The sequence below is a fragment of the Danio rerio genome, chromosome 16 (assembly GCF_049306965.1).
Source record: "Danio rerio strain Tuebingen ecotype United States chromosome 16, GRCz12tu, whole genome shotgun sequence".
NCBI classification, from domain to species: Eukaryota; Metazoa; Chordata; class Actinopteri; order Cypriniformes; family Danionidae; genus Danio; species Danio rerio.
Window position 1 is genome coordinate 32,506,511 of NC_133191.1, and position 24,794 is coordinate 32,531,304.

The 24,794-nt window shown below is 36.6% G+C and overlaps 3 protein-coding genes across 8 annotated transcripts; 1 reads left to right on the forward strand and 2 right to left on the reverse strand.

Annotated features, from left to right (window-relative positions):
* Positions 1-2,470: 2,470 nt before the first annotated feature.
* On the reverse strand, positions 2,471-9,000 carry isg20l2 (interferon stimulated exonuclease gene 20-like 2). 3 transcript variants are annotated; one of them, XM_073925116.1, is made up of 4 exons: positions 5,161-5,368; positions 4,809-5,036; positions 4,510-4,710; positions 2,471-4,303 (listed from the first exon to the last, which is right to left on the reverse strand). In XM_073925116.1, exons 2-4 carry the CDS (start codon positions 4,869-4,871, stop codon positions 4,157-4,159), a joined length of 411 nt encoding a protein of 136 aa, XP_073781217.1. In that variant the 5' UTR covers positions 4,872-5,036; positions 5,161-5,368; the 3' UTR covers positions 2,471-4,156.
* Positions 9,001-9,764: 764 nt separating this feature from the next.
* Positions 9,765-17,949, forward strand: mettl25b (methyltransferase like 25B). Of its 3 annotated transcripts, none has more exons than XM_009292345.5 (8): positions 9,765-9,966; positions 10,151-10,269; positions 10,773-10,986; positions 11,072-11,134; positions 11,212-11,346; positions 13,628-14,409; positions 16,683-16,867; positions 17,076-17,514. In XM_009292345.5, exons 1-8 carry the CDS (start codon positions 9,865-9,867, stop codon positions 17,168-17,170), a joined length of 1,695 nt encoding a protein of 564 aa, XP_009290620.1. In that variant the 5' UTR covers positions 9,765-9,864; the 3' UTR covers positions 17,171-17,514. The 3 variants fall into 3 exon arrangements, with proteins under 3 accessions (XP_009290620.1, XP_073781438.1, NP_001082903.1); XM_073925337.1 differs by having other exon boundaries at positions 9,765-9,941; NM_001089434.1 differs by having other exon boundaries at positions 9,808-9,966; positions 13,628-14,439; positions 17,076-17,949.
* A 621-nt stretch (positions 17,950-18,570) lies between these two features.
* On the reverse strand, positions 18,571-20,231 carry s100a1 (S100 calcium binding protein A1). Of its 2 annotated transcripts, none has more exons than XM_073924899.1 (3): positions 20,128-20,155; positions 19,027-19,182; positions 18,571-18,944 (listed from the first exon to the last, which is right to left on the reverse strand). In XM_073924899.1, the coding sequence occupies exons 2-3, from the start codon at positions 19,165-19,167 to the stop codon at positions 18,795-18,797; spliced, it is 291 nt and encodes a 96-aa protein (XP_073781000.1). In that variant the 5' UTR covers positions 19,168-19,182; positions 20,128-20,155; the 3' UTR covers positions 18,571-18,794. The 2 variants fall into 2 exon arrangements, with proteins under 2 accessions (XP_073781000.1, NP_001082820.1); NM_001089351.2 differs by having other exon boundaries at positions 18,576-18,944; positions 20,124-20,231.
* Positions 20,232-24,794: the final 4,563 nt, after the last annotated feature.

Below are 24,794 nucleotides of genomic sequence, written 5' to 3' on the forward strand. Positions count from 1 at the left end.
TTAATAAACAAATAATCATCATGTCAATTAGTTATTAAAATTGTTTATCGCAGCCCTATTGATATGCTCTTTTTGTCCTTGCTGATCTTTTCAAGGAGAGCAATATGCGTCAAGGTTGATGAGCTCAAATAGCCAGATCCCTTAGTAGTGATGGAACAACTGCTTATTCAGAGAAAATGAAATGGTTTGAAATGAGTCACTGCTGATTCACATCTGTAAATTTGAATCTGATCCATTTGTGAGTCATGTCTATGAAGGTAACCGCATGTGGACACAACAGACCAGAGTCTAGCCTCCTGCTAAAACAGTAGCAACTTTAAGAAATGACAGGTTGGATGACAGAAGTGAGGATTTGCTTCCCCAAACAGAGCAAAGAGGGTGGAAATGGCTTTGTATATCACTCACTTTTTGACACCTTTATATACATAAGGAATTTAGCACATCAAGGCAGCTTAGTGTCTTGGAAATACTATGCTTAAGATGAAATAAAGGTTATATTATTCTGCAAAAGTCCGCAATTGACTTTATGCGTAACTATGGCATATTATTTATTGGCTCTAACATTATGGTAATCCTTTAGTAATGAGACTTTCTGTACCACAAGATTACCTCGGCCTGCCAACCATTGAAGATTTGAAAACTTGATCCATTTTACAGACATTTCGTTCGCATCCAAGCCACAAGTGGGAAAGTATGAAGTCACTGACTGCCATTCTCTGTAGCACATCCCATTAACCCTGATTCATCACTTTACAATAAAGCTCATATAAAGCTAAAGGTAACATAAACGAAAAAACTACCTTACTAATTTTGTAACTATTATGCACATTTCAAATATTTACTATTAATTCATGCACATAAATGTTTGTTGTTGATTCATGATTGTTGTGATATATCGAATGTTCGTATAAGAGTTCACACTTAGCTGATGATTGATTATACAGCGTGTTTGGCATGCTGTCCTGGGAGAGAGCCCTGGGCTCCCTCCCGTTTGCAGTGCAAGAGAGAGTTTGAGCTCAGTTAGATCAAGAACTTCCCTCTTGTTTGTAGCAAATGAACAATTAGGGATTGCTATAAAGAGTTAACTACTTACTAGGAGCACACCTATGGTGCCGATTTGGATTAGTCAATTAACTTTAGTTGCATGTTTTTAGATGATGGGAAGAAACCGGGGACGAGGAGGAAACCTACGTGTGCACGGGGAGAACATGTAAACACCGCACAGAAACGTTAAGGACTAGAACCAGTGACGTTCTTGCTGTGGGGCAACAGTGCTAACCACTGGGTCGCCATGCCACCCATATAGGAAAGGAGGAAGAGAAGGGGTGGAAGGGGGGATTCTTCAAAATGATAACTGTGGTATCACACTGCACTTTTCTCCCCATAGACTTCCATTCAAATGTACGCGAATGCGTCAGACCGCAAGGTCATGCGTCAAGTTTCACAGTTCGCTGCATTGGAAAGTTCAAGCTTGGTAAACACTGATCTGCAAAATCACATTGATTGACTGCGTGAGACCAATTGATGATATAAACATGACCTTTCTGTACAGAAATTTAAAATATGGAGCAGTTGCCTGCTTTTTTAATGTCTGATTATTTTATTTAATCCCGTCCCTTGTCGCAGCGCTGTACAACAGAATTTCACACGTTCAAACAATTGTGTGACCGCAGCTTTAGGAATCGTCTGATTGGCGAGTCATGAATTGGCTAATGCAGGACCAGCTGTGATCAATCATAAGCACATGATTTTCTCGAAATTACTTTATAAATAAACTTCACTTCATGCATTTTCAAATGTACAAAAAAGTATTATTTCATGCAAAAATTAAAACAACAAAAATCAATAAACGCTGCAGGCTGTATTATTTGTTTTTTTTAACATATATTGCAATAACATATATTACATAATCTTGTTGCCATTTCACATGATGCAGATGCTATTATTATATGTATATTGCAAAAAATAAATATTACATAATCTTATTGTATTTGTGCCATTTCACAATCGAAATGCAGTTTTACCAGTCATTAAAATACAATTTAGGCTAAAGTTATATATTGTAAGAGTAAAATAAAATAATAATATGAATATGTATTCTAAAATAATGCAATAAATTATAATCAAAAGTGTCAGTAAAGACTTATAATAAAGTATTGTATTTAAAAGATATATTTGTAATAATCAAAATGTAATTTCTATTCAACAAGAATCTTGAGAAAAAAAAAAAAAACTGGTGGGGTTACTTAGTGGTCTACCGATCGAAAATATTTATATTAAAACTTGTTCACAATCTGGTTTGTTTTTAACATGATTTTTTTTAACATCTCAATATTGATCAAATCCTATAAATGCTTTAAATGTCAAACCCTTATGCTTCAGAATAAGAGACTCTATAGTAAAAAGGTAAATAACCAATAGATGCTATTAAATCAGTGATATACAATAACATTTTCCACTTACTCATATAAAAAAATACAAATATTAAATTGATATTAGCACCAATATTACCAGTTCAGAAGGCAGACATGTCACTTTGCACACTAGCATACACATAAAACACATATGCATAAGGATAAGGCTGCAATAATCAGGGCAACCAGAGCTGGGAAAACTTTTCCAAAAAGACATTGTAATTTGAATGGCATCTACGCTTATGTTGGTCTGTTTCTCCTCATCCCAAAGTTCATATTATCTTCAATCCAGCCCGTATCCAGAGCAGATCGTCATGTTCATCAATAGGTTGAGAGCACAAAGACTCCAGTGGCAGACAAGTCTCTGCATTGATATCTTCGGCAAGTCTGAACAACTGCCCGGAGACATACTTGGACCTGCATCTTCTCCACGATAAACGCTTAACTTTCTCAAGCCTCCAACATCCTGAACGCAGCTCTGCCCAATACGATTTGTCAGAGGTGAACTGATCGCCCTGGCTGAGTCTGATTTCTCCCAAGGTCTATTCTTTACTTCTGTAAATTGGTCGAGTTTTGGTTGCTTGCCACTGTCACCTCTGGGTTGCTTTGTTGGGGTTGGCGGAGCTCCACATCAGTGTATTTACTCTTCAGTAAATCGGCCTTCAGCAGTGACATTTGCATTACACTGATCTGATTTAAACTAAACTGAACTTTGATGACATTTAAAATAAACTGGACTGATGCTGTTTTAATTAACTAGAACTACACCAAAAGTCTACCACTACACTTCGTCTGCCAGACTTGCTGGAATGTTCCACAATTTTAAATAATGTAATGACTTTTTATTCTCTATTCTTAATCTAGTTAAGCTGCTCGGACACAATCTACATTGTAAAATATGAACTGAATTAAACTGTGTTTACAGTGTTACTGTGTTACAGGTTTACATTGAATTGTTACGATTGTGCAAAGAAAAATCCCAAATAAGGCTAAAATCACACCATCAAATGCTTGTTCAACTGCTGGGAAACTGGTGGGCAAAGAAGCACAGATTGCTTCCCAAACACCACCAAAGCGGTGCGACTGGATTCTTAAACACAGACCAACTGATGATTGAGTGGGTTTGGAGGGAAAAGAGCTTTGACTGTAATCTCGAGGATGGCAGTCGAGGCCCTGTTCATTTGGACAGTTAAATACAGGAGGAGCTGTAATTCATGTGGTGGTGTTGAATTCACAGAAGACGACGAATGCTGACTCAGACATTAGTAAGACAGAGAAAAACTAGGAGAACAGATTTTTTTTTACTTACAGATTTCTGGACAGAAACAGTACGAAGAATTAGCAACATGTTTTGGAGAGTTAAAAGTTAAAAGGTATAGTTTACCCAAATTTATTTATTTATTTTTTTCATTTACTCAACCTCCACTTGTTCCAAATTGGTCTGAAATTCTTTTTTTTTTCTGTTAAACACAGATAAAACATATTTATGAATGTTTGAAACCAGTAGCCATCGACTATAAATTAGCCTATCAGTTCACAGCATTCCTCAAAATATCTTCTTGTGTGTTCAACTAATAAACACAAAGGCTGAGTAAAACATTATTGGTTGATTTATCCCCATTAACTTAAGCTCAGTTTCACAGAAACAGAAAAATCCCTTAACGGTACTTAAATCAAAACGTTGTTGAGAAGTTTAGCTGACAAAAAAAAAGTATAAGCAAAAAAGAAAATCTTTTAAAGTCTTATCTTGTCTTTTTCATAGCTAAATCCATTGCTTTAGCCGAAAGGTTTAGAGATGCCAGTTTCTGCTCCCACATTCTCTCCACCACTTTGTACAGTTCCATGGTGGCTTTGGCATCTTCTACTGACGAGTGGCCTCTATACCCTGTCTGAAAAAAATAAGAAGAGAGCTTTTCAGTGGAAAAGAAACTCAAAGCCATGCCTATCCTTATTTTCACTTGTAAAAATAGTCTGACTCTCCACTTCAGAACTGACTAAAATTGACTATGTCCGCAAGTCCTCTGAAAGCCCGAATTACAGTCGTCTAAATCCTCTGAGGTGAAACTGACGATGTTCAGTGCTGAATTGAACCCACCTGAATGTCTCTCTTTAAGATAGCTTGGGTGAGCTTCTTCAAAGACACACATTGTTTTTCAGGAAATCCAGCTTTCTCGTTTAGCAGTGGAATCCGCGAAGTGTCTCGTGTTTGGAAAGCGGGGTGGAAATATTTTAGGGCCTTGAAGTCATTATGGATAGCATGTCCCACAACCACCTTCCCTGTTATTATCTTCACAATCTGTGTGCAAAACATATAATAGTGTTTTGAAGATTTATTCAATCAGTCAGCAATTACTAGTCGGCCATTACCTGCAATAATGATTGGAATAATCTTACTTGGAACCAGTGAATAAACACAATCAGCCAATCACATGGCAGCAACTCAATGCATTTAGGCATCTAGACATGGTAAAGACGATCTGCTGCAGTTCAGAAAGGTGATTTAAGTGACTTTGAATGTGGCATGGTTGTGGTGGACCAGATGGGCTGGTCTGAATATTTCAGAAACTGCTGAGGCACTGGAATTTTCACGCACAATCATCTCTTGGGTTTACAGAGAATGGTCTGAAAAAAAGAATATATCCAGTGAGCAGCAATTTTGTGGGCACAAATGCCTTGATGCCAGAGGAGAATGGCCAGACTCGTTCCAGTGAAAAGAAAGGAAACAGTAACTCAAATAAACACTCACTACAACCCAGGTATGTAGAGGAGCATCTTTGAACACACAATGCGTTAAACCTTGAGGCAGATGGGCTACAGCAGCAGAAGTCCACACCGGGTGCCACTCCTGTCAGCTAAGAACAGGAAACTGAGGCTACAATTCACACAGGCTCACCAAAGTTGGACGATAGAAGATTGGAAAAACGTTGCCTGGTCTGATGAGTCTCGATTTTTTGCTGTGAAATTTGGATGGTAGGGTCAGAATTTGGCATCAACAACATCAAAGCGTGAATGCATCCCGCCTAGTATCATCGGTTCAGGCTGCTGGTGGTGTAATGGCGTGGGGGAAATTTTCTTGGCACACTTTGGGCCCATTAGTACGGAACCCCGGAAGGGACGTAGTGGAGGAGAAAAAAGTTGGCTGGGTGAAAAAAAAAAAAAATGGGTGATAGAAAAAAATGTCAGTCAGCGCTTATACATGCATTCACTGGTTCAGAGGTTGCAAAGTGAAAGGCGACGATCAGCGCACAGTAATGTAAAGAAAGTGGGGTAAAATACGGGAGAATTTTCGGCAAAAACGGGAGGGTTTACGTAAGTGCAGTGAACAGGTAGTGTTTGTGGAGAAACAGTTTTGCGAGAGAACGCAAAACATCTTTGCGAGGGAACGCAAAACTTTGCGAGAGAACGCAAAAACGTAGAAATATATATTTTCCTCCCACCTATTTTTTTCTTTCACCCAGCCAATTTTTTTCTCCTCCACTACGTCCCTTCCGGGGTTCCGTACATTAATAGAACCAATTGAGTATCATATCAACGCCACAGCCAACCTGAGTATTGTTGCTGACCATGTCCATCTCTTTATGACCACAGTGTACCCATCTTCTGATGGCTACTTCCAGCAGGATAACGTGTCATTTTATAAAATGCGAATCATCTCAGACTGATTTCTTGAACATGACAATGAGTTCACTGTACTGTACTATCAACAAAGGAAAATTAAGACCTGTTTTAGAAAGATTTAAGATCCACAACAGAATATTTCAGTAAATTTTAAGACTTTTTAAGGCGTAAAATTTAGATTTTGAGATTTAAGACATTTTGACTCTTTTGAAACCCTGTATAAAAGTGTCCGATCCACCATTGTCCAACACTCCAAGTCACTTTGCCTGAATTATGGGAGTAATGTCCATTAAACTGTAAACAATCAGTGATACATTTTTATTTTAAAAATAGATACAATTCAGCCACTAAATACAAAAATAAAACCTTGTTAGAATAAACTAATTGCTTTTAACAGAGATGAGTCTACTCATCCACTACTGTAAATATTAATGTCACCTACTGTAAGTGTAACATTATATTCATGACAGATAAAAATAAAGTTAACGTACTGTACCTTTGAGATTTCATTAAGCATATGGATTAATTGCAGTGCAAATATTCATGTTTTGAAGTGAAGTTACCAAAAGTAAAAGAGGAAGCCATAATTTAAAATACACTAGGAATGTTAGGAAAAGGTGGACATAAAATTAAGCATAATGAAACCTTATCATTTAGCTACTGATGCTTATTTCATACCTCTTTTTGCGCATGATAAAAAGGGGTGGCGTGGAGTAGATCCTGCCTCCTGATTCCACTCCAGCGAGTGCGATAGTCAGTCACTGGATTGATGGGTTTGACATATTTATCATAAACCACATCACCATCATAGGAGACAATACTGCAGCGGGCCAGTTCACTCTGAGCCCCCTTCGGCCCTGTTCCCACCATCTCACAGTCCAGAGCCAAGTATTTTATAGGTCCAGGGGGGCGAGGAACTGCCATTCTTTGTGTCAGATCCCTCTGAGATATGTTGGCATGGGATGGAAATAAATATGTGGACGTCCGGGAATACGCTTGTGCAGAACTAGAAGGCTCATAGGTGCTATTAGGCAGATAAGAGGTAAATTTAGGAAAAAACGCACGTGGTTTTGAATGCTCTCCTACGTTGAACCTGACATTTCTGGGCTTTTTTTTCGTCTTCTTCGGTTGGATCTTTTCAGGTTGCTTTTGATTTTGTTTCTCAGTTATCAAACCTTCGCTCTCCAGGTAACGCCTTCGTGAAAGAAAACGATCTTGTTTGGATTTTCCTCTGGATTTTCCTGATCGACCTCCTTGTCTAGGCTCACAATACCTGTTGAACATCATCCCTGACATTCTTATACCATCAAAAGTCGACTACAAAAAGTGTCTTCTTGATGTCTTTTTGCTCTTAAACAGAGAGAGAAAAGAAAAATTACTGTTCAGACAAGAGCTAACAATGTTCTAATGTTCAAACATTTATCTATCTATCTATCTATCTATCTATCTATATATATATATATATATATATATATATATATATATATATATATATATATATACACACACATATATTTTCACCGGCCACTTTATTAGGTACACCTGTACCAACTGCTAGTTGTGAATTAAAGGGACAATAAGTTACAACTTACACAGTACTAAATATTTTTGTGTTGCACCACTAAACTTAGTTTAAATGTAACGCTATGTTCTAACTAAATCCCCCCCCATGTATAATGATAGAAAAGAGATGACTGCAAGATGAGTTTACATTGAGCAGCTCGCAATCATAATGAAGAATGCTCTCCCTCTACTCACAGCCTTATTTTCCACCCAAATCTCGTTTTTTTTTTTTTTTTTTTTTATAAAAAAGAAGTTTTATTTTCTTTCAAGGAGGGTTTTGTGTTTATTTTATCCATCAATTAAAATTTGAATTTCTTCATGACTGAGACTGAGTTTTTCTTCCTGTTCTTTTCACATAGGAGTATAGGATATAAAAAAATAAAGTTTGCATTCACAGCTCTGACTGTAATCTAGAGACTGGCTAATTTAATATGCTATAAAGATGCAATTTGTTATTTCATTTTTATAGGACAGCTATATATAGATGCATTAGTTACAGAATTTTAAAGCAGTTTAACGATTTAAGTGCTTTTTTTTTGGATATTACGATATTCAATCTGACTACACATGACTTTACAAAGAAATTACAACCTACTGACTACTGTTTGCCTTAAGAACATGTGGTGCAACTGAATGAGAACAAATTTAGTTGCAAACTAGCTAGTAGTTACCAATCCCCTAGTCTGGACTTTGTTTCAGTTTAAGAAAGAACTTACGATCAGCTGGTGTAACCCTACCCTGATTTTAATCCAATAAAGCACCTTTTGTAAGTGGTGGAACGGGAGATTCGCATCATGGATGTGCAGCTGACAAATATGCAGCAACTGTGTGATGCTATCATGTCAATATGGACCAAAATCTTTGTTGAATCTAGGCCATGAAGGATTAAGGCATTTCTGAAGGCAAAAGGGGGTCCAAACCGGTACTAAGGTGTACCTAATAAAGTGTCCGGCGAGTGTGTATGTATGTGTATGTGAATGTGTGTTTTATATATATATATATATATATATATATATATATATATATATATATATATATATATATATATATATATATATTTCTCCAATAGATTATATATTCGGTCAACAATTATTAATATTTGAATATTGAGTAAGCGTTAAACACTCCTCGTTGTAAACCAGTTTCTTTAACCAGACAAACGTGATATGTTTAACGTTACAAGTCATTTTGTAAACAGTTATCAGAAAAAACTGACTCTTGAATTTTATGAGCACCACCCCGTATAACATTAGTCCGAATTAATTCGTGTGATTACGGAGAGAAAAACAATTTACAAACGGATAAATACATACCAATATTCTTAACGTTAGCCCTCCAAAAGGCAACTTTGATATTTTTTCGATTCCTATACTCAAAACAATCACACCGAACGTGTATGTGATTTGCTCTTCCGGGTCGAGGGTAACGTATGAATAAAATAGGAAATTCGACTCCTTTGAACAGTTCATTTCAAAGAACCGAACCATCCCGATTCAGCGAATTGTATCTCGTACAGTAGTTGTACTGTTGCTAAAATAATAAAGTAATAATAAATTTAATGCAATTAGAGGTGTTTCCCAAACTTGTTCTGTGTGTTTTAAATGATTGCACATGCAATTAATGTCTGTAAAATATTTATAGAGTAAACTTAGTCAGGGCGACACAGTGGCTCAGTGGTTAGCACTGTCGCCCCACAGCAAGAAGGTTTGGTTTCGCCCACAGTACTAATACATGCGCTATAGGTGAGTTGGATAAACTAGATTGGGAGTAGTGTAGAAGTGTGAATGAAATTGTATGGATGGTTCCCAGTGATGGGTTGCAGCTGGAAGGTCATAAAACATAGGCTGGGGTAGTTAGCGGTTCATTCCTCTGTGAAAACCCCTGATGAACAAAGGGACCAAGCCAAAGGAAAATGAATGAAGGCATAACTTCATTACTTAAAACAAATGGTTTTTTTTTGTTAAACTAAACTGTAAATTAACATTTACATTAAAATAAATGTAAAACGGACAAAATAGATAAAAAAATATATTAAATATTTTAATAAAGCTAAACAGCAACATTTGATCTAATAAGCAATGATTCAACTCGTGAACAAATCGCCTAACTTTTGAATCAGTTCAATTCTTTGATTCATTCACGAGTCTGACATCATTGATAGGCGGCGCTACTGCAAGCACGCGTGCTAGGGTGACCAGATGTAAACACACAAACCTCCCACGTTCCTTCTAAATTCTTTAATTAAATAACCGGAGTTTTGACGAACACAATGCTCGTGGCGACATTTTCAGAGCAAGAGCAGAAAGAACTAGCCGAGAAGCTCACATCGCTCCTGTCAACCTACAGGCACATATCAGACTCCTACATAATAGTAATGAATGAACAACTTCTTTATTGCTTGTGCTTCATAACTGCATGTTTTATTATTAGTGAGAGTGTAACAGTAAACGAATAATCCCGTGAATTTAAGCCGCTGGGTTTCTGTCTGCTGATCATCACGTTTATCGCGTGATCAAATATTGATGCAGATGTGAAAGTGTATCTCGGTGTTTCAGGAGTTCTTCAGCGAGAGCTTGTGGGAGACTCTGCCGGTGAGCTGGCAGGAGGCCCTCGGTGATCTTACACCCCCGATGATCGCTGATCTGCTGCTGGATGACAAGATTAAGGACAGGCGGTAAAATGAGTTTATTCTCTGTCTCCGGTTGTTTACAACACCTTGACTTAAATTAAGATAACGTTACAAAGTCAGCACGTTGCCCACAATTCACTTTGTAATCTATCAAGAGCATCTGCTTGTATAAAAAGCTTGAGGTAAATAGAAATACACTGCTATAAGAATACAAACACACTATGGGTTCGAATTGAAGACATCCACTGTTGTGATGACTGTTCCCACATACTAAATTTACTACATTAAAAATATGAATTAATCTGTTGTGGTAATTTTGTATTTGGGGTGGTAATGTACTGTAGTAATATAAACAAACTACCCAATGCTGTAAAGTTTTCTACATCTATTGGGTTTATTATTATACTACATTACGCCACAGTTATTGTGTTCAGCCTCAAAAAGAGAAACTGTTCAAAATGTGTTTAATTCAGAAAAATTGTGCGTATTGAGAAAACATGTTTGTGGATGTTAGCTGAAAGTTGTTGAATTGATTTTTTTCTTCACAGCTACTCATCTGTTTGGCCTCTGTCTTTACTGGCACTGCGGACAGCAGCACATGCACTGACGTTTCCACGTACAACTCCAGGTGGGCACCAGCAGAACGCAGGTGTAGCAGCAGAGGAGTTTCAGTCCAACCACAGTCAGAGCTCTTTGTTAGGACACATTTTCCGTAAACATGTCAAGCCAAAGAAGCAGCATGAAATCCGCCGACTCGGCATGGTACAAGTAAATTACTATACATGTAAGACTCTAAATTTGATCTCTTCAGATCATAAATGTTTGTCCTCTTAAACTTTTTTTCTAGCTCGTCAAGGAGTTGTGTGATCAGGCTAACTGTAACTGTGTGGTTGATGTTGGGTCTGGACAGGTACAGTAAATAATATCTTGTTCAATTTTGTTATTTAAAGCAAATTTAACCCACTTTAATTGTACCCATTCCTGCAGGGTCATTTGACTCGCTTTCTGTCTTTTGGACTCGGTCTGCATGTCACCGGAATCGAGGCTGATCCTAACCTTGTTTCCATGGCTACCAAATTTGATAGACAGCTGCTACAGACACTCACCAAGGAGAATCAAAGTGTACGTCCAAACATCTTTTCAATTATATAGTCCATAATATTCTGTTACTGTAACCATCTTTTCATATGACAAAACATGACTACTTTTTCAATTTTCTAATTTAAATACAGTACTTCAGTTCAGTTTTAACTTCTGAAATCAAAATTTTAATCACAACAAATGTTTTATATGTTTGTTAAATGTATAAAATGTAATGTATAAAAATATTTGTTATTCTGAACACCTGTCATTTTCTGAAAAGTACAATTGCCCTAAATGACAAGACGTTTGTTTTATAGAATAAAAAAATATCAAAATGTATCTCAAATTCATACTTAAAAATCCAGTCTGCCCAGGATTTTTCAGGGACATTTCCTTTAATATTTGAGGCCTAAAATTACTGATTTTGTGACGGGTTTTCTCAAAGCTTAAGGGCCTTTATTGCTCAATCCTTGTGTTTGGCTGTGAAAAAAAAATACACAAAAATGTTCCTTTTTTTATCTTAAAATTCTCAAAATTTTGACTTTGAAAATCCTGGAGAGGCCGATAAACCAAGTAAATCTATAAAAACTGACAACTTTTCTATAATTTTATAACCTAATAATTGATTTTATATTAAATTATTTAGTTTTATGTTATGTCTTAACTACAGTAAACCTAGTTTTTTTACCTGTACCTCATACCTGTAAACCCTCCCATTTTGTGCCGGGATTTTCTCGTATTTTACTATTCTTTCCCGCTATCATTGAAGTATTTTCTCATATTTTTAATTTTTCTATAAAAAGTTAGAGTCAAAACAACTATCTCAACTGTGATATTATTGCAAGAGCTGTTCAAGTGAATTATGCTTTCGCTTTAGTTTGGCTTGAAACCATGGTTAAATGTATATAAAAAAAATTCTATAAAACTATGGGTGGATCATCACCCTTCCTGTGCAACCTCTGAATATGTCAATTCATGTAACGTGCTTACTGACGGAGGCGCTCTGTATCACTTTTCTCAGATCAGCTTCTGTACACGTGATTTGAAGAGGAGTGAAAGTAGATGCTTTGGGATTTGCATGTGTTTTTAAAAAGACTAATACACTTAATAATATGCAAACTAATATTATTATATTGCGTCTTAAACAAATAATTTTGTCTTAAATGAGCAGAAAAAGTTACAAAAGTAATCAAATTTGTTCATCATAGATCTGTGGATTCTTGTAGGGAAACCTTTGTAATCAAACAAAACAGTGGATCAAAATGAGAAATTATAGAAAATGTATTTTATATTTAAATATAGTGAATATAAAGTTAACAAGATTTTTAAAACCTTAAAGGGCCCCATATTACCCACTTTTTAATATTAAAGACAAGTCTTTTGTGTCTTCAGAATGTGTCTGTAACTCAAAACACTCATCAGGTTATTTATTTTACCTTTCAGAACATTAGAATTTTCTGCTTTGAACACAATGTAGCAGTTTTTTTTTTTGCCTGTGCCTTTAATGTTAGTTTTCTTCACCCACCATTCCCACGTGCCTGTCAGAGTGTGCCTTAATCTTAATGCCTTAATGCAGTGGTCACCAAACTTGTTCCTGGAGGGCCGGTGTCCTGCAGATTTTAGCTCCAACCCTAATCAAACACACCTGAACAAGCTAATCAAGGTCTTACTAGGTATACTTGAATCATCCAGGCAGGTGTGTTGAGGCAAGTTGGAGCTAAACCCTGCAGGGACACCGGCTTTCCAGGACCGAGATTGGTGACCCCTGCCTTAATGTTTTTGCATGCAAATGTAACAGGATACCTGTTAATATCCACTGCTGTATGGATATCCGTTATGTTAATGTACAAAATAAACCTGATGCAGTGTGGTGATAAAGACAGTAAAATCGTTGTAATTCATTACAAACATGCACTGTTTTAAAAACGTTTTAAACTTGTAAAACTCATTCTTGATCACATTCAATGATAATTGATGATCACAGAGAGGTCAACAGATATTTTAATCCCAGGTGCTTTGTGCACAGTCTGTCTTGTTGATATGATTGTACGCATTACTATGTAGTCATGTTAATACGAGGCTATCAATTAATTTGATGGACATTGAAACTGCACTCAGATTTGGATCCTATTTTCAGGAAATTTAAAAAAAGAGACTTATTGTGTTTCTAACACCCAAATATGACTGTGGACACACTATACCTACACGCAGTTCTGTCCAAACAACTTACAAAAGATGATTTCCATCATTGGTGCCCTCAAAAAAATTTGACAATGTTGACAGCTATGTAACAGTAACACTTATTTGTCTTGTGTTGCAGTCAGGAAAAGCTCACGTTCTGCGTTCTGAACCTGGACCTCCTCCTCGTCACGTGGTGGGCTGGGTGAACCCAAAGGCTTCATGGGACGTCTTCATTCAGCAGCTCGGTATGACAGCAACTGAAAGTGACAGTATTGGAGCAACCACTGAAAAAAAACAGCGAGTGGAGGATCTGCATCTGGAGCCGCTTTCATGCCAAACCAAAGCAGAGGACTTACAAAATACACTTCACTCTCAAAAAACTGCCTCTCAAACAAACACGTCCATTTTTCCATCAGGCACAGCAACCGAAATGCTTACCTGTAAAACCATACCCATTCCTAAACGTGATCCTGGTAGTTTTGTCCTAACAGGTCTTCATGCCTGCGGAGATCTTAGCGCCACACTTTTACGGCATTTCACCAACTGCCCTCATGTTAACGTCATCACATCTGTTGCTTGCTGTTATATGAAGATCTCCACCAAGGAGAACCCAAACCCTCCTGGAGTTTTCCAGCCACCGTTTTTCTCGGACATCACAACGGCAGATTTTTGTTCGGAATTTGGTTATCCAATGAGCAACTGGGTCCGTGGATTAACGGGACACCAGCTGTCCTATAAGGCCAGAGAAGGAGCATGTCATGCAATAGAGGAGTATCTCCAGCGGCTGAGAGAGGAGAGCACATTATTGCGCACACACTGCTATAGAGCCATCCTAGAAAACATCATCAGAGCCCACAGGCCTGATATCCGCAGACCGGGAGTTCAGACCGTGAAGAAAGCCCACATGCTGTCATTTTCAGAGTTAGTTACATTTTTTTGTCACATTCGTAAGTAAGAATATTTTTCAAGAATAGAAAGGGCCTCAGAAACTAATTTTGTAGACATGAACAAACTAATCAAATTCAGATTTCAGTCATATAAAGGCCCAATCACAATTTTTTTTTTTATTTCCCTTCCCCTTCCCCCTTGAAACAGAATGTGAATGGAAGGGCTTTTAAAATTTACCCCTAAGAAATGGGACAGCACTACTGCACCTGCACACGTCATCATATGTCATCGCAATCTCTTGCTTTATATGAGATCGACGACGGCGACTGCTGTAGTTATTCTAGTTGCTTTGTTTTTTTTTTGGTATTTATCTTCAGGACATCACACAGAGGGGTATCTAGCCCTTCCCCTTAGCCCTACGCCTTCATGCTAAAGAGAATTGGGACACCAATACCCCTTCCTGTGAATGCAGCGCAAAACGAGGGGTAGAGGTAGAGGGAAGGGCTAAGGGGTAGAATTTGGATTGGGCCTAACTGTCTAAAGCAGAGATGCCCAAACTAGGGCCTGCGGGCCAAAGTTAGGCCATAGTGATGGTTTAGAGATTATATTTTTGTTTTAATGTTCAGCTACAAAAAAGCAAACTGAAATGAAATGTTTCAATTTAAATGGTATAAATTACGAATAGCGTACAATGCAGAGACTTTGATGAGCGAATCAAGGCAAAGGCAGTTATAAATGTGTTTGTTTTTATTCAAAGTTATACTGCATTAGTTAATATGATTCAAAGTAATGTTTTCTATTTTTCAATATTATGAAATTTATTAGAAAATTACTCATGGCAACTTTTATGTAAAATAGTTAGGAGAGGTATATTTGTCTTCGGTCCACGGATTTCAATGATATTTGGTTTTTGGCTCTTCAAACAAAAAAAAGTTTGGGCACCCTTGATCTAAAGTGACATTAGGATTAGCACAGAATCTTATAATGCAATTAACTTTTCAACTTCCACTCTAAATCACTGCTCACACTGTGCGATTTCAGCCACGATTTGGCCATCGGAGACAAGTTTGGAAAAGTACTAAAAGATTCTAATAATTTAGGACTATAATCTGTGGTCTTTGATGATTAGTTTTGACATGTTCACCAACAGCTGCTTAATAGCCGGTGTGATCAAATTTTCCCTGCGATGAAGTTCTGGCAGAGTCAAGAGATTTCAGACTCTTTCCTGTAGTGTGTTCAGCTGAGCATCAAACCAGGACACAATAGGAGTGACGAAATCTGATGACGAAATTAGCACGGCATTTACCAACCAGCACAGGGAACTGAAAGTTTTTTTTCCAGGTTTTATTATAGATCATTTCAATGTGATCATGTCATTGGCCCATGAACATTTCCTGCTGTTTTTCAAACTATTTCATAACTGTAACAAGAGGCAATTCCATCATAACTTAATGTTAAAACAGCTATTTTAACGTTGTTTATCAGTATGTGGCTCATTTTGGATTGTTGGAAGCTATAGAAATTAAAAATGTAAAATAGGGAATACATTGGGGCCATTGTTTTTGTTTACATCCCTCAAAATGGTCTACGGAGGCTAAATTACCGCTACAGTTTGTTTATGTTTGGTGTAAGGTAAAAGCTCAGAACATGAGATAGTGAACCTGTCACAGATGGATGATGTCAAACTCGGGGCGAGTTTTCTTGCGAGTCCATGTTTGGCACATCTTGATTGTCGTTCAGTCTGACATTATGACAATTAAGGTCTTACAGTGGGACATAGCAGTCATGTTCGGGCAATCTGACATGTTACAATTGTTTAAGATTATAAAAAATTGCACAGCGTGAGCCAGGCTTAACAACTTTTTTTTGGCCAATTCTCTAAGCAATTTGGAGTTTTAAACGGTAAACCAAAAAGTTAAGATGAAAGTTAAAGGGATAATGTAAGCACAAACCAAGACTTGCTACACTTTTTCACCAAAAAGTTGGCGTCTCGACTGATCTAGAATAATGACGAATGAGATCCTACAACTTGAGGTTTTTTGACTGTGTGAGATTTAGATTTGGGGGCCTAAAATACAAAGTTGAAAACAGCTTTCAAAGTGCAAGTTTTTGATACAATACTAATAATATTTAAGCATAAACTACATAAATGTGATTTTGCAAAATTGCATTTTTTAAGTACAATCACTGTCATTATCCAAAAAACTTTTCCATAAACTGGAAATAACACATAAAAATCCCCCACACACACTATATCTGTAATTTTAGACTGCCGCAATAAACTCTTTCCTGCTGTTTTATGGCAGGTATGCTCGTCTGGCACTGCCACGGGTGGGTTTACCTGCTGATCTCCCATTTGATCCTGTCTGTGTGGATGCAATGCTTGCCCAGCAGGGTAAAGTAGTGGCGTATTTCAGCCTGGTTCTTCTGCTGGCACCGGTGGTGGAGACTCTAGTGTTACTGGACAGAATAATTTTTCTGCAGGAAAGAGGTATGTGGAGTAGAATGTATTATTTTTCTTACATTTGCATATTTAAAAATATAATCCTTAACTGTGTTATTATTGACCATACATTTCACGATAGCTGTTTAAGGTGCATTTATTTATTTATTTAAAAGCATAACAGGGACAATTTAATCATCATAACCATTAACAGGAATGATATATTCATCACTTGTCTTTGCATTTTCATCACTAGGTTTTCAGAGTAAGCTCATCCCGCTCTTTGATGCTGCTTTTTCTCCACGAAACCTGGTTCTGGTGGCCGTCAAGTCTGAAGAAACACGAAGCTGATCTCAAAACCACATAAACTATACAGCAACGTATTATGAAGGAATTGCCCTCGAATGAACCCCTACACAAACTACAAGAAATTTAGGATGTGAAATTAGAGGTCTGATTTTCCAGAGAGATCCATTACTGGCTCATTGTTCAGTTATCTTTCCCCCTTCATGCATGATTTGACTTATTAGTCTTGATAGTTTAAATTGTTGCTCGTCTGAATATGTGGTTTCAGTAGTTTTGACATTTAAAGATTAATGACAGACAAATTGTATTGCTTAATTTCCCATTATCAGTCAGGAGTTATTGTACAAGCTTGTTTCTCTAATAAAATACTTTTCACCTCCACTCTAAAATACAATTAATATATAATTGAAGGATTATTCAGTGTAAATGTTATCGTGCAGAGATGCCCAGACTAGGGCCTTAGGGCCAAAGTTGACCCATGGTAACCTGTGCGAGTTGGCCCACCATACAATCAGAGAAGTGATGGTGAGGGTTAGGGGTGAATGCTTTTAACTGAGATCGGCATTTCTGATATAACATGACCTTTTTAAATTTGTTTTATTGCTGTGCTACAAAAACTAAAATGTTTTGATTAAATCTTGTAAATAAATCTGATTTTCTAAAATGTAAATACTCTGTCTACAGACAGAGAACAATGCAGAAAACATCAGTGAACAAATCAAGGCAAAAACAGGTGCAGCTAAACTTGTGTATTCGGCTTTGAAATCCACTCTGTTTTGAATGGGATTGCTTTTACAGTTATGAATTCAATAAACATTTAAAAACTTAGTAGTAGTCCATGTAAAGCAATGTTTTTTATTATTATTATTTTTTTAAATATTATAAATTATCCATGGCAACTTTAATGCATTACAGCTTTGGTATATTTACCTTTAACCCACAACCCTCAATCAAGTTTGGTGTTCGGCCTCATGAAAACGTTTAAGGACCTGAGTGTCTATACAACATTGTTATAAAGAAAGGCTAACTTCAACCTGTAGATGGCACTGTTACGACAAAATCAAATGAAATCCTCAATAGCAACAATACTTTTATAAAAAAAATTTTTTTTTTTTTTTTAATAAGCAATATCAAAATATGCATCAAGGAAAAAAAAAAAAAAAAAAAAAAAAAAAGTTAAATCACGCAAGTCCAGTCTAAATTACACACTCTGTCATGGAGACAGTATCTTTGTGAAAAATTTAAAAAATATATATTGATTAGGCCTAAACAGGTCACAAAGATGTACCTTATGACAACACACCCCCATATGGACATTTTAGTATGTTTATTTATATAAGAATTTATAGGACTTTGATTAAACACTTTCAAAACCAATTTTGCTGTTATTTAAACCATTAAAATTTCAAAACGAACAAATATTTGTCAAGAAAATAAATAGACTGTTTTATTTTCTTTAACCATTTTATTTTGCTTCTGTCAAAATGTACATCATTAATATTAAAGCAGCATTTCTTAAACGGGTGAATCTAATGCACACTTGACAGTTCATATACCACTGTACTTTCCCACACACACACACACACACACTCTCTCTCTCTGCAGTGTATTAAATGGATGAATAACATTTAGAAAACATTTTCCTTCAAATGAAGTAACACATGAAAGTTTAATTCTTCATGCTCTCTACAAAAAACTCATTGCATGCCACAGTGAGAGCAGCCACCAGCACAACAAACTCCTGAAAGTCCACCTCTCCATCCCGGTTCTCATCCAGATCAGACATGATCTTCTCCACCACCATGGGGTCTTTACTTGCCTACAGCAGGACACAGATATTACTTCAAATGTGCAAAATGCAGATCAGACATTAAATGATAATTGTGGAGATTGAAACCTACGGCTAAAAAGTCACTGAGTTCCCCTTGAAGCAAGCTTTTAAGCTCAGATTTGCTTAGCTTGTACTTGTCTCCCTCTTTGGAGGAGTATGTGTGGAAGACTTTAATCAGGCCTTCCATTGCATTTTCCAGTTTTGAAACCATGTTAGAAAATATTATCTGCAAGATAAATAATTAAATACAAGTCAAATCAAACATCAACAGAATAAATTTTAAAAATAAATGCATGTACAATTTTTTTTAAAAACTAAAAATACATTTAAAATTAGTACAATTGTATTTAAAAAATTTGTCAAAAAGGTTTTGTTTTCTTTGTTTAAATACCAAGTTTAAAAATCCACTTTCTTTTCTGTGCAGGCATTAGTCAATTATATGCTCCATTTAAATGCATTTTTGTTCACTAAATGAAATAATGCACAAACATAATAACAATTTTCTAAGTGCGTATACCCTCTCTCAATTTCTACAAGCTTGTAGTAAGCTAATGCATGGACACCTGCTGACCCCAGGGGCCCCTTCATTACAGAGAGGGAAAGCGAGAGATCTAATATCTTTGAGCAGACTGGCCTTTTGGCATTGGCTGACTGATGACGATCAGGAGGGAGAGGGAAGACAGGTTTACATCAATTATTCAATTAGCCTTTTGTATGAACTAAAGGGTCTGATGCCGTTTATGCGCTGTTAAGGCATGTAGGCCTTAATTTTGACATTAGACTGCTATTGAAGCCAAGCTCTGGTATAGAATTTAAATTAAAGACACCGACATGATGTTGACGAGGATATTCAAATCTGAACCAACACTGCCGACTTAATAATAGAAATAACAGTATTAGGAACATTTAATTAAACTGCAGAAACCTCTATTGGTTGTAATATACTAGTATTATATGTTTTAAAAACAGCTTATTCGTATGAAATGGAGTAAGCTGCGTGAAGTTACACTTCTTCCATGAACTCTAATCACGTGCGTACACTATTGACATAGTTCTATCGAATTACTTTGATAGGGTTTTTCTTACAAAACCGGAGAACACATGGTAGTGCTTTAGAAAGCTGACATGAATAACATCTAAATCAAAAGGAAAGTGTTATTAACTTACCCACCAGACGAGGAGCGGTGACGACTGCTTGAAAAGATGTTACTAGAGCTCATTCATTAAATAGCGTCCATCACCTGTGTGGGGGAATTAGGCAAATAGGCGGAGCCTACTCAAACTGCAACCATAACGTCTAATGACGTCATCAAGCAATTCCCACCCCCAATTTAAATATAACCTGCAAAAATATAACCTATTTTTAAAGGTGTACCTTTAAACCATGCTTTAAGACGTTTTGGCTGAATTCTGAAGTTCCTATTTGGCTGACTTGATTTGCCCTATTTGTTAGTTTTAAATGATTCATTTAAAAATACTCAATAGCCTACATTTCAATATCTTCTCAATGCATATCATGCTTTTTTAATTAAAGAAATCTATGACTATGCAATAATGTGACAATTTGATCTGTGGTGGATAACTGGTGCTTTAACAATAACAGTAGCTTTATCCAAGGAAAAAACATTAAATTAAAAAGTTTCAAGGTTCAGTTTGAGGCTTTTGTTCTGGAACTTGAAGTGTGACCGTCATGAGGTCTTATATTCACATAGTGGCTTTATTCTTTAGTACAAACAGCTCACTTTTCATTTTACCTCATTATTTGGTGACACTTAATTTTGATCTAGGCCAAATGATATCGGTGTCAAGCTGAAGGAATCTAATGCTGCACAATGCTGTGCGTGGAATGAGTAATGTCTGTGGCTGCATGAGGCACGAGCTAGTTTTTTAGTACCATTGTGACAAGTAATACTCTCTAGTGTTTACATCATAAAACACGTTCAGTGTATAGCATCTTAAAATATATTGAGTTATTATTTATTTTTAGATAAAATGAAGTAACATCAATGTCAACACAAAGTAGTTAGTGTAGTGACTAAACAGAAGTAGTGACTAAACATCCACCACGTTCATTCATTCATTACTCTAAATGCTTCCTCATATGAGAGCGAAATCACGTGAGAGGTAAAACTGGCCTCCAAGATTGCAATACACCTTCTTTTCTTCCTCTTTTTTGTAAATATGCATTTTGTTCAACACATTGTCTGATTAATAATCTGATTAATAATTAATAGCTTCACAGAACCGACACAGAACATATACAATTAAATGTAATTCTGCCTGAGGTGATCAAACTTGGGAGTGAGAGGCACATTTTGTGCTTAATCTAGATAATAAAGTATCATAAAATAACAGAAAAATTACATTTAAACGGCAAGTTTAGTTTTCTTACAGTAAATTTACTACTTTGTTTTGTAACCTTGGCAACTTCTCGTATAGTAAACCTGTATTGATTTCTCCTCAAGAATCAATCGAGCACATCTGTTTCTCCAACACTCATTAACAGAATATCCCTACTATTATTTACGTCTTATTCCATGTACAGTAATAAAAAGAAAATGTAAACATTTTGATCACAAATTCACTGATACATTTTGATACATTTTACATTTATGCAATGATGGTGTCTTATGCAATTTAATAAACATCAATATTAGTTTGATCTTTTTTCTGTGACATGATTGCAAAAAATTAAGGGCCTGGTAAAGAAGGAACACGAATGGAAAATATGGAAACCATTTCTGTCATATAAGAAACAAAACGCATCAAAAGTCAAACTTACTATAATGATAATAATAGCATTAAACTATGTACTTTAAAGTCATAATGCCATAGAAAATAGCCTGTACTAAAACTTTTTAAGAAAATGTAGGATATATATTTATAACTATCTCAATAATATATTTTCTGAACCACAAAAAACGCCATGTTATTGAAATAATGACCTGATTTATTAGTTTTAAGTGAGTGAGCATGCAGTATTGCAGTTCATTACCCAAATTAAGGTAAGTATATATGCTTGAACACTTAGGTAAATAGGACTGTATTGATCGTCAAAGTGAGCATGTGTGTTTGTGTGTAGGCTATTGGCAACTAGGTCAATAAATCACTGTCTAGTTTGTCTAGTCACTGACTGAATTTATGAGTCAGCATTAATTCCTGTCCATCTGCCACCAGTGAGTCAGACAAACCGGTTTAGACAAACCTTGGGAGCTCCAGTTCCCCCCTCAATAGGACATGGAGTACAAATTGTATTGTTTTTTTAACATCTACCACAATCGTAACCCTACCGTTAGAGTAACCTATTGTCTTTTTTAATTATGTCTTACCTACCACCACCTTAAACCTATCCCTTAAAAGTAACCTGTTGTGTTTTTATTAATGTCTACACTTACCACAACCCTAAACTTACTCCTTGGTCTCAAACTCGATCCCTGGAGAACCGCTGCTCTGCACAGTTTTGCTCCAACCCTAATCAAACACAGCTGATACAACTAATCAAGGTGATTAAAACTACTACAGACTAAGCAGGTGTGAGTTGGAGGTAGTTGAAACTAAATTATGCAGAGCTGCTCCCTCCAGGAATTGAGTTTGGGACATTTGCCTAAAGCTGCGGTCACACTAGAGTTTGAGCTTGCGTAATTCTGTAGTACAGCGCTGCAAAAAGGGGTGGGATTAAACAAGAAGATTTTTTAAAAAGACATTTAAAAAAGCAAACGATTGGTCCATATTTAAAATTTTAAAGTTTATATCCTCATTGGTCTCACGCACTCAAGTGATGTTATTTCAAAGGTCAGAGTTCACCAAGCTTGAACTTTGCAACGCAGCGAACTGCAAAACTGTACCACGAGCTTGCGTTCCAGTCTGATGCATTTGTGTTTGTATGAATGGAAGTCTATAAGGAGAAAAGTCCAGTGTGAACTGCAGCTTTAGAATAACCTATTGTGTTTTATTTACGTCTACAATACCACAATCCTAAACCTACCCCTTACATGAACCTGCTGTGTTTTATTAATGTCTATACTGTGTTTTATTATTGTCACCTACAATGCCCCTAACTCCTACCCTCAGAGACATCACGTGCAGGTGAGGGCTAGTGTTGCTCTGCAGTGAGTACCACTTGCAAACCATCACTTCTATTCATCAATTATTTTGTGTGGCCTCATGGGTTAGTAAAGTGTCCATTAAAAAAGCCCTTCAGAATCTCACCAGAAGTTGTAAGTCGTCTGGGTACTTCTTGGCTACGGTTTTTTGAATACTATGGCTACGTCTAGTTTTAGCTGCTAACTTGTTGCATCACTGCTCTAACGTTTTATTGCTTGAAGGCACACAGCATAACAATAAAATTACATACAGCAAATTAGAGAGCGCTTTGGTGATCATTAAGGAAATATTTTTTTAATACAATAATAACTTCTTGGTAGAAATGCCATCAAAAGTAGAAAACATTAAACAAAACCTTATGTTTACACACAAATCGACATTATAACAGCACTTTTAGATGTCGAATAATTTTATAGCTCAAATTTAAGAAATAGAATGCATAAGATTGTGAGATATTAAAGGTAGTGAAGGACACATCTATGCTGTCCTGAAATTGGATTAGAAGAAGGTATCTCAACGGACAGGAATAAAGCAGAATTTGGCTTTGCTTTTTACTTTAGAATGCTGCATCCAAAAGGCACATTGTAGAGCTTTCCTTTGGATGCAACCTATGAATTTGAACACGCTCAACTTGCATACTGTTTTTCACATATATAGTAGGGAAGTATGTGAAATTGATGCACTTGCTACTTACTGTATACAGGTTTGTTGAATGTTGATTCTAATTGGCTGATGGACATTCTGAGGGTGCTTTCACACCTGTGAATCGATTCATTTGTTCCGAAACAAGGATTAAAATTGTTCAATTGTTGCTCTTTGCTCTTGGTGTGATTCGCTTTCACACAGCAAAAATAGCTAAAACAAGTCATGTGTGAGTAAACTCTCCTCAAATAGGTCAGAGTTTCACGGTTTACTTTGCAGAGTCCCACTCAGCTGTCAGGGGAGGTGGTGGTTTGGTGGTGTTTGACAGAGTCCTGGAACTTCCGGGAGACTAAGATGTCTGGAATGAATCCCGCCCTACTCATAATTCTCTCTTTATATAGACGTATGCCTATTGCATATCCATAAAAGACTGTGATATAACCGGGCTTGGATCGTATCGTTCTCTCAATACAATCGATCCGCTCCAGAGTTTGTTTCAATTGAGCCGAGACCACCTCATTCAGGCGATCTCGGACCGATCGATTTGGCGCGGATCTGAGCGCGTTTGCTAGATTCACATATACCAAACGAACCATGAAAACTGGGCAAACGAGACATGTTCCAAAACAATAGTCTAGGTGTGAAAGCACCCTGAGGTTTGCAATTATTTTCAGGTTACCACATGTACCACATTACTATGCTACACAATTTATTTCACAGACTACAAGAGTCAAAAATCTAATCGGATGTGATGTGTAAGAAACTATTCGTAAAGTGAGCTTAGTCAAGTATGGTTTTACCCATACTAGAAATTGTTTCCCTGCTTTTAACCCATCCAAGTGCACACACAGATTTTGAGTAAGAAGTGAGAGCACACACATAGTGGGCATAGACCAAGAGCAGTTGTCATCGCTTCAGGGTATCGAAGATGGATCCCACATCTTAAATTCCTGCCAGGATCAACCTTTTGATTACAAGTCCATATCCCTACCCGTTAGTCTTATAAGTCTTGACACACAACTTCTGAGCAGTGTCTTTAGGTGTTGCAATGTTGGTATAAGTGAAATAATTCATTCTAGTAAATTAAATTAT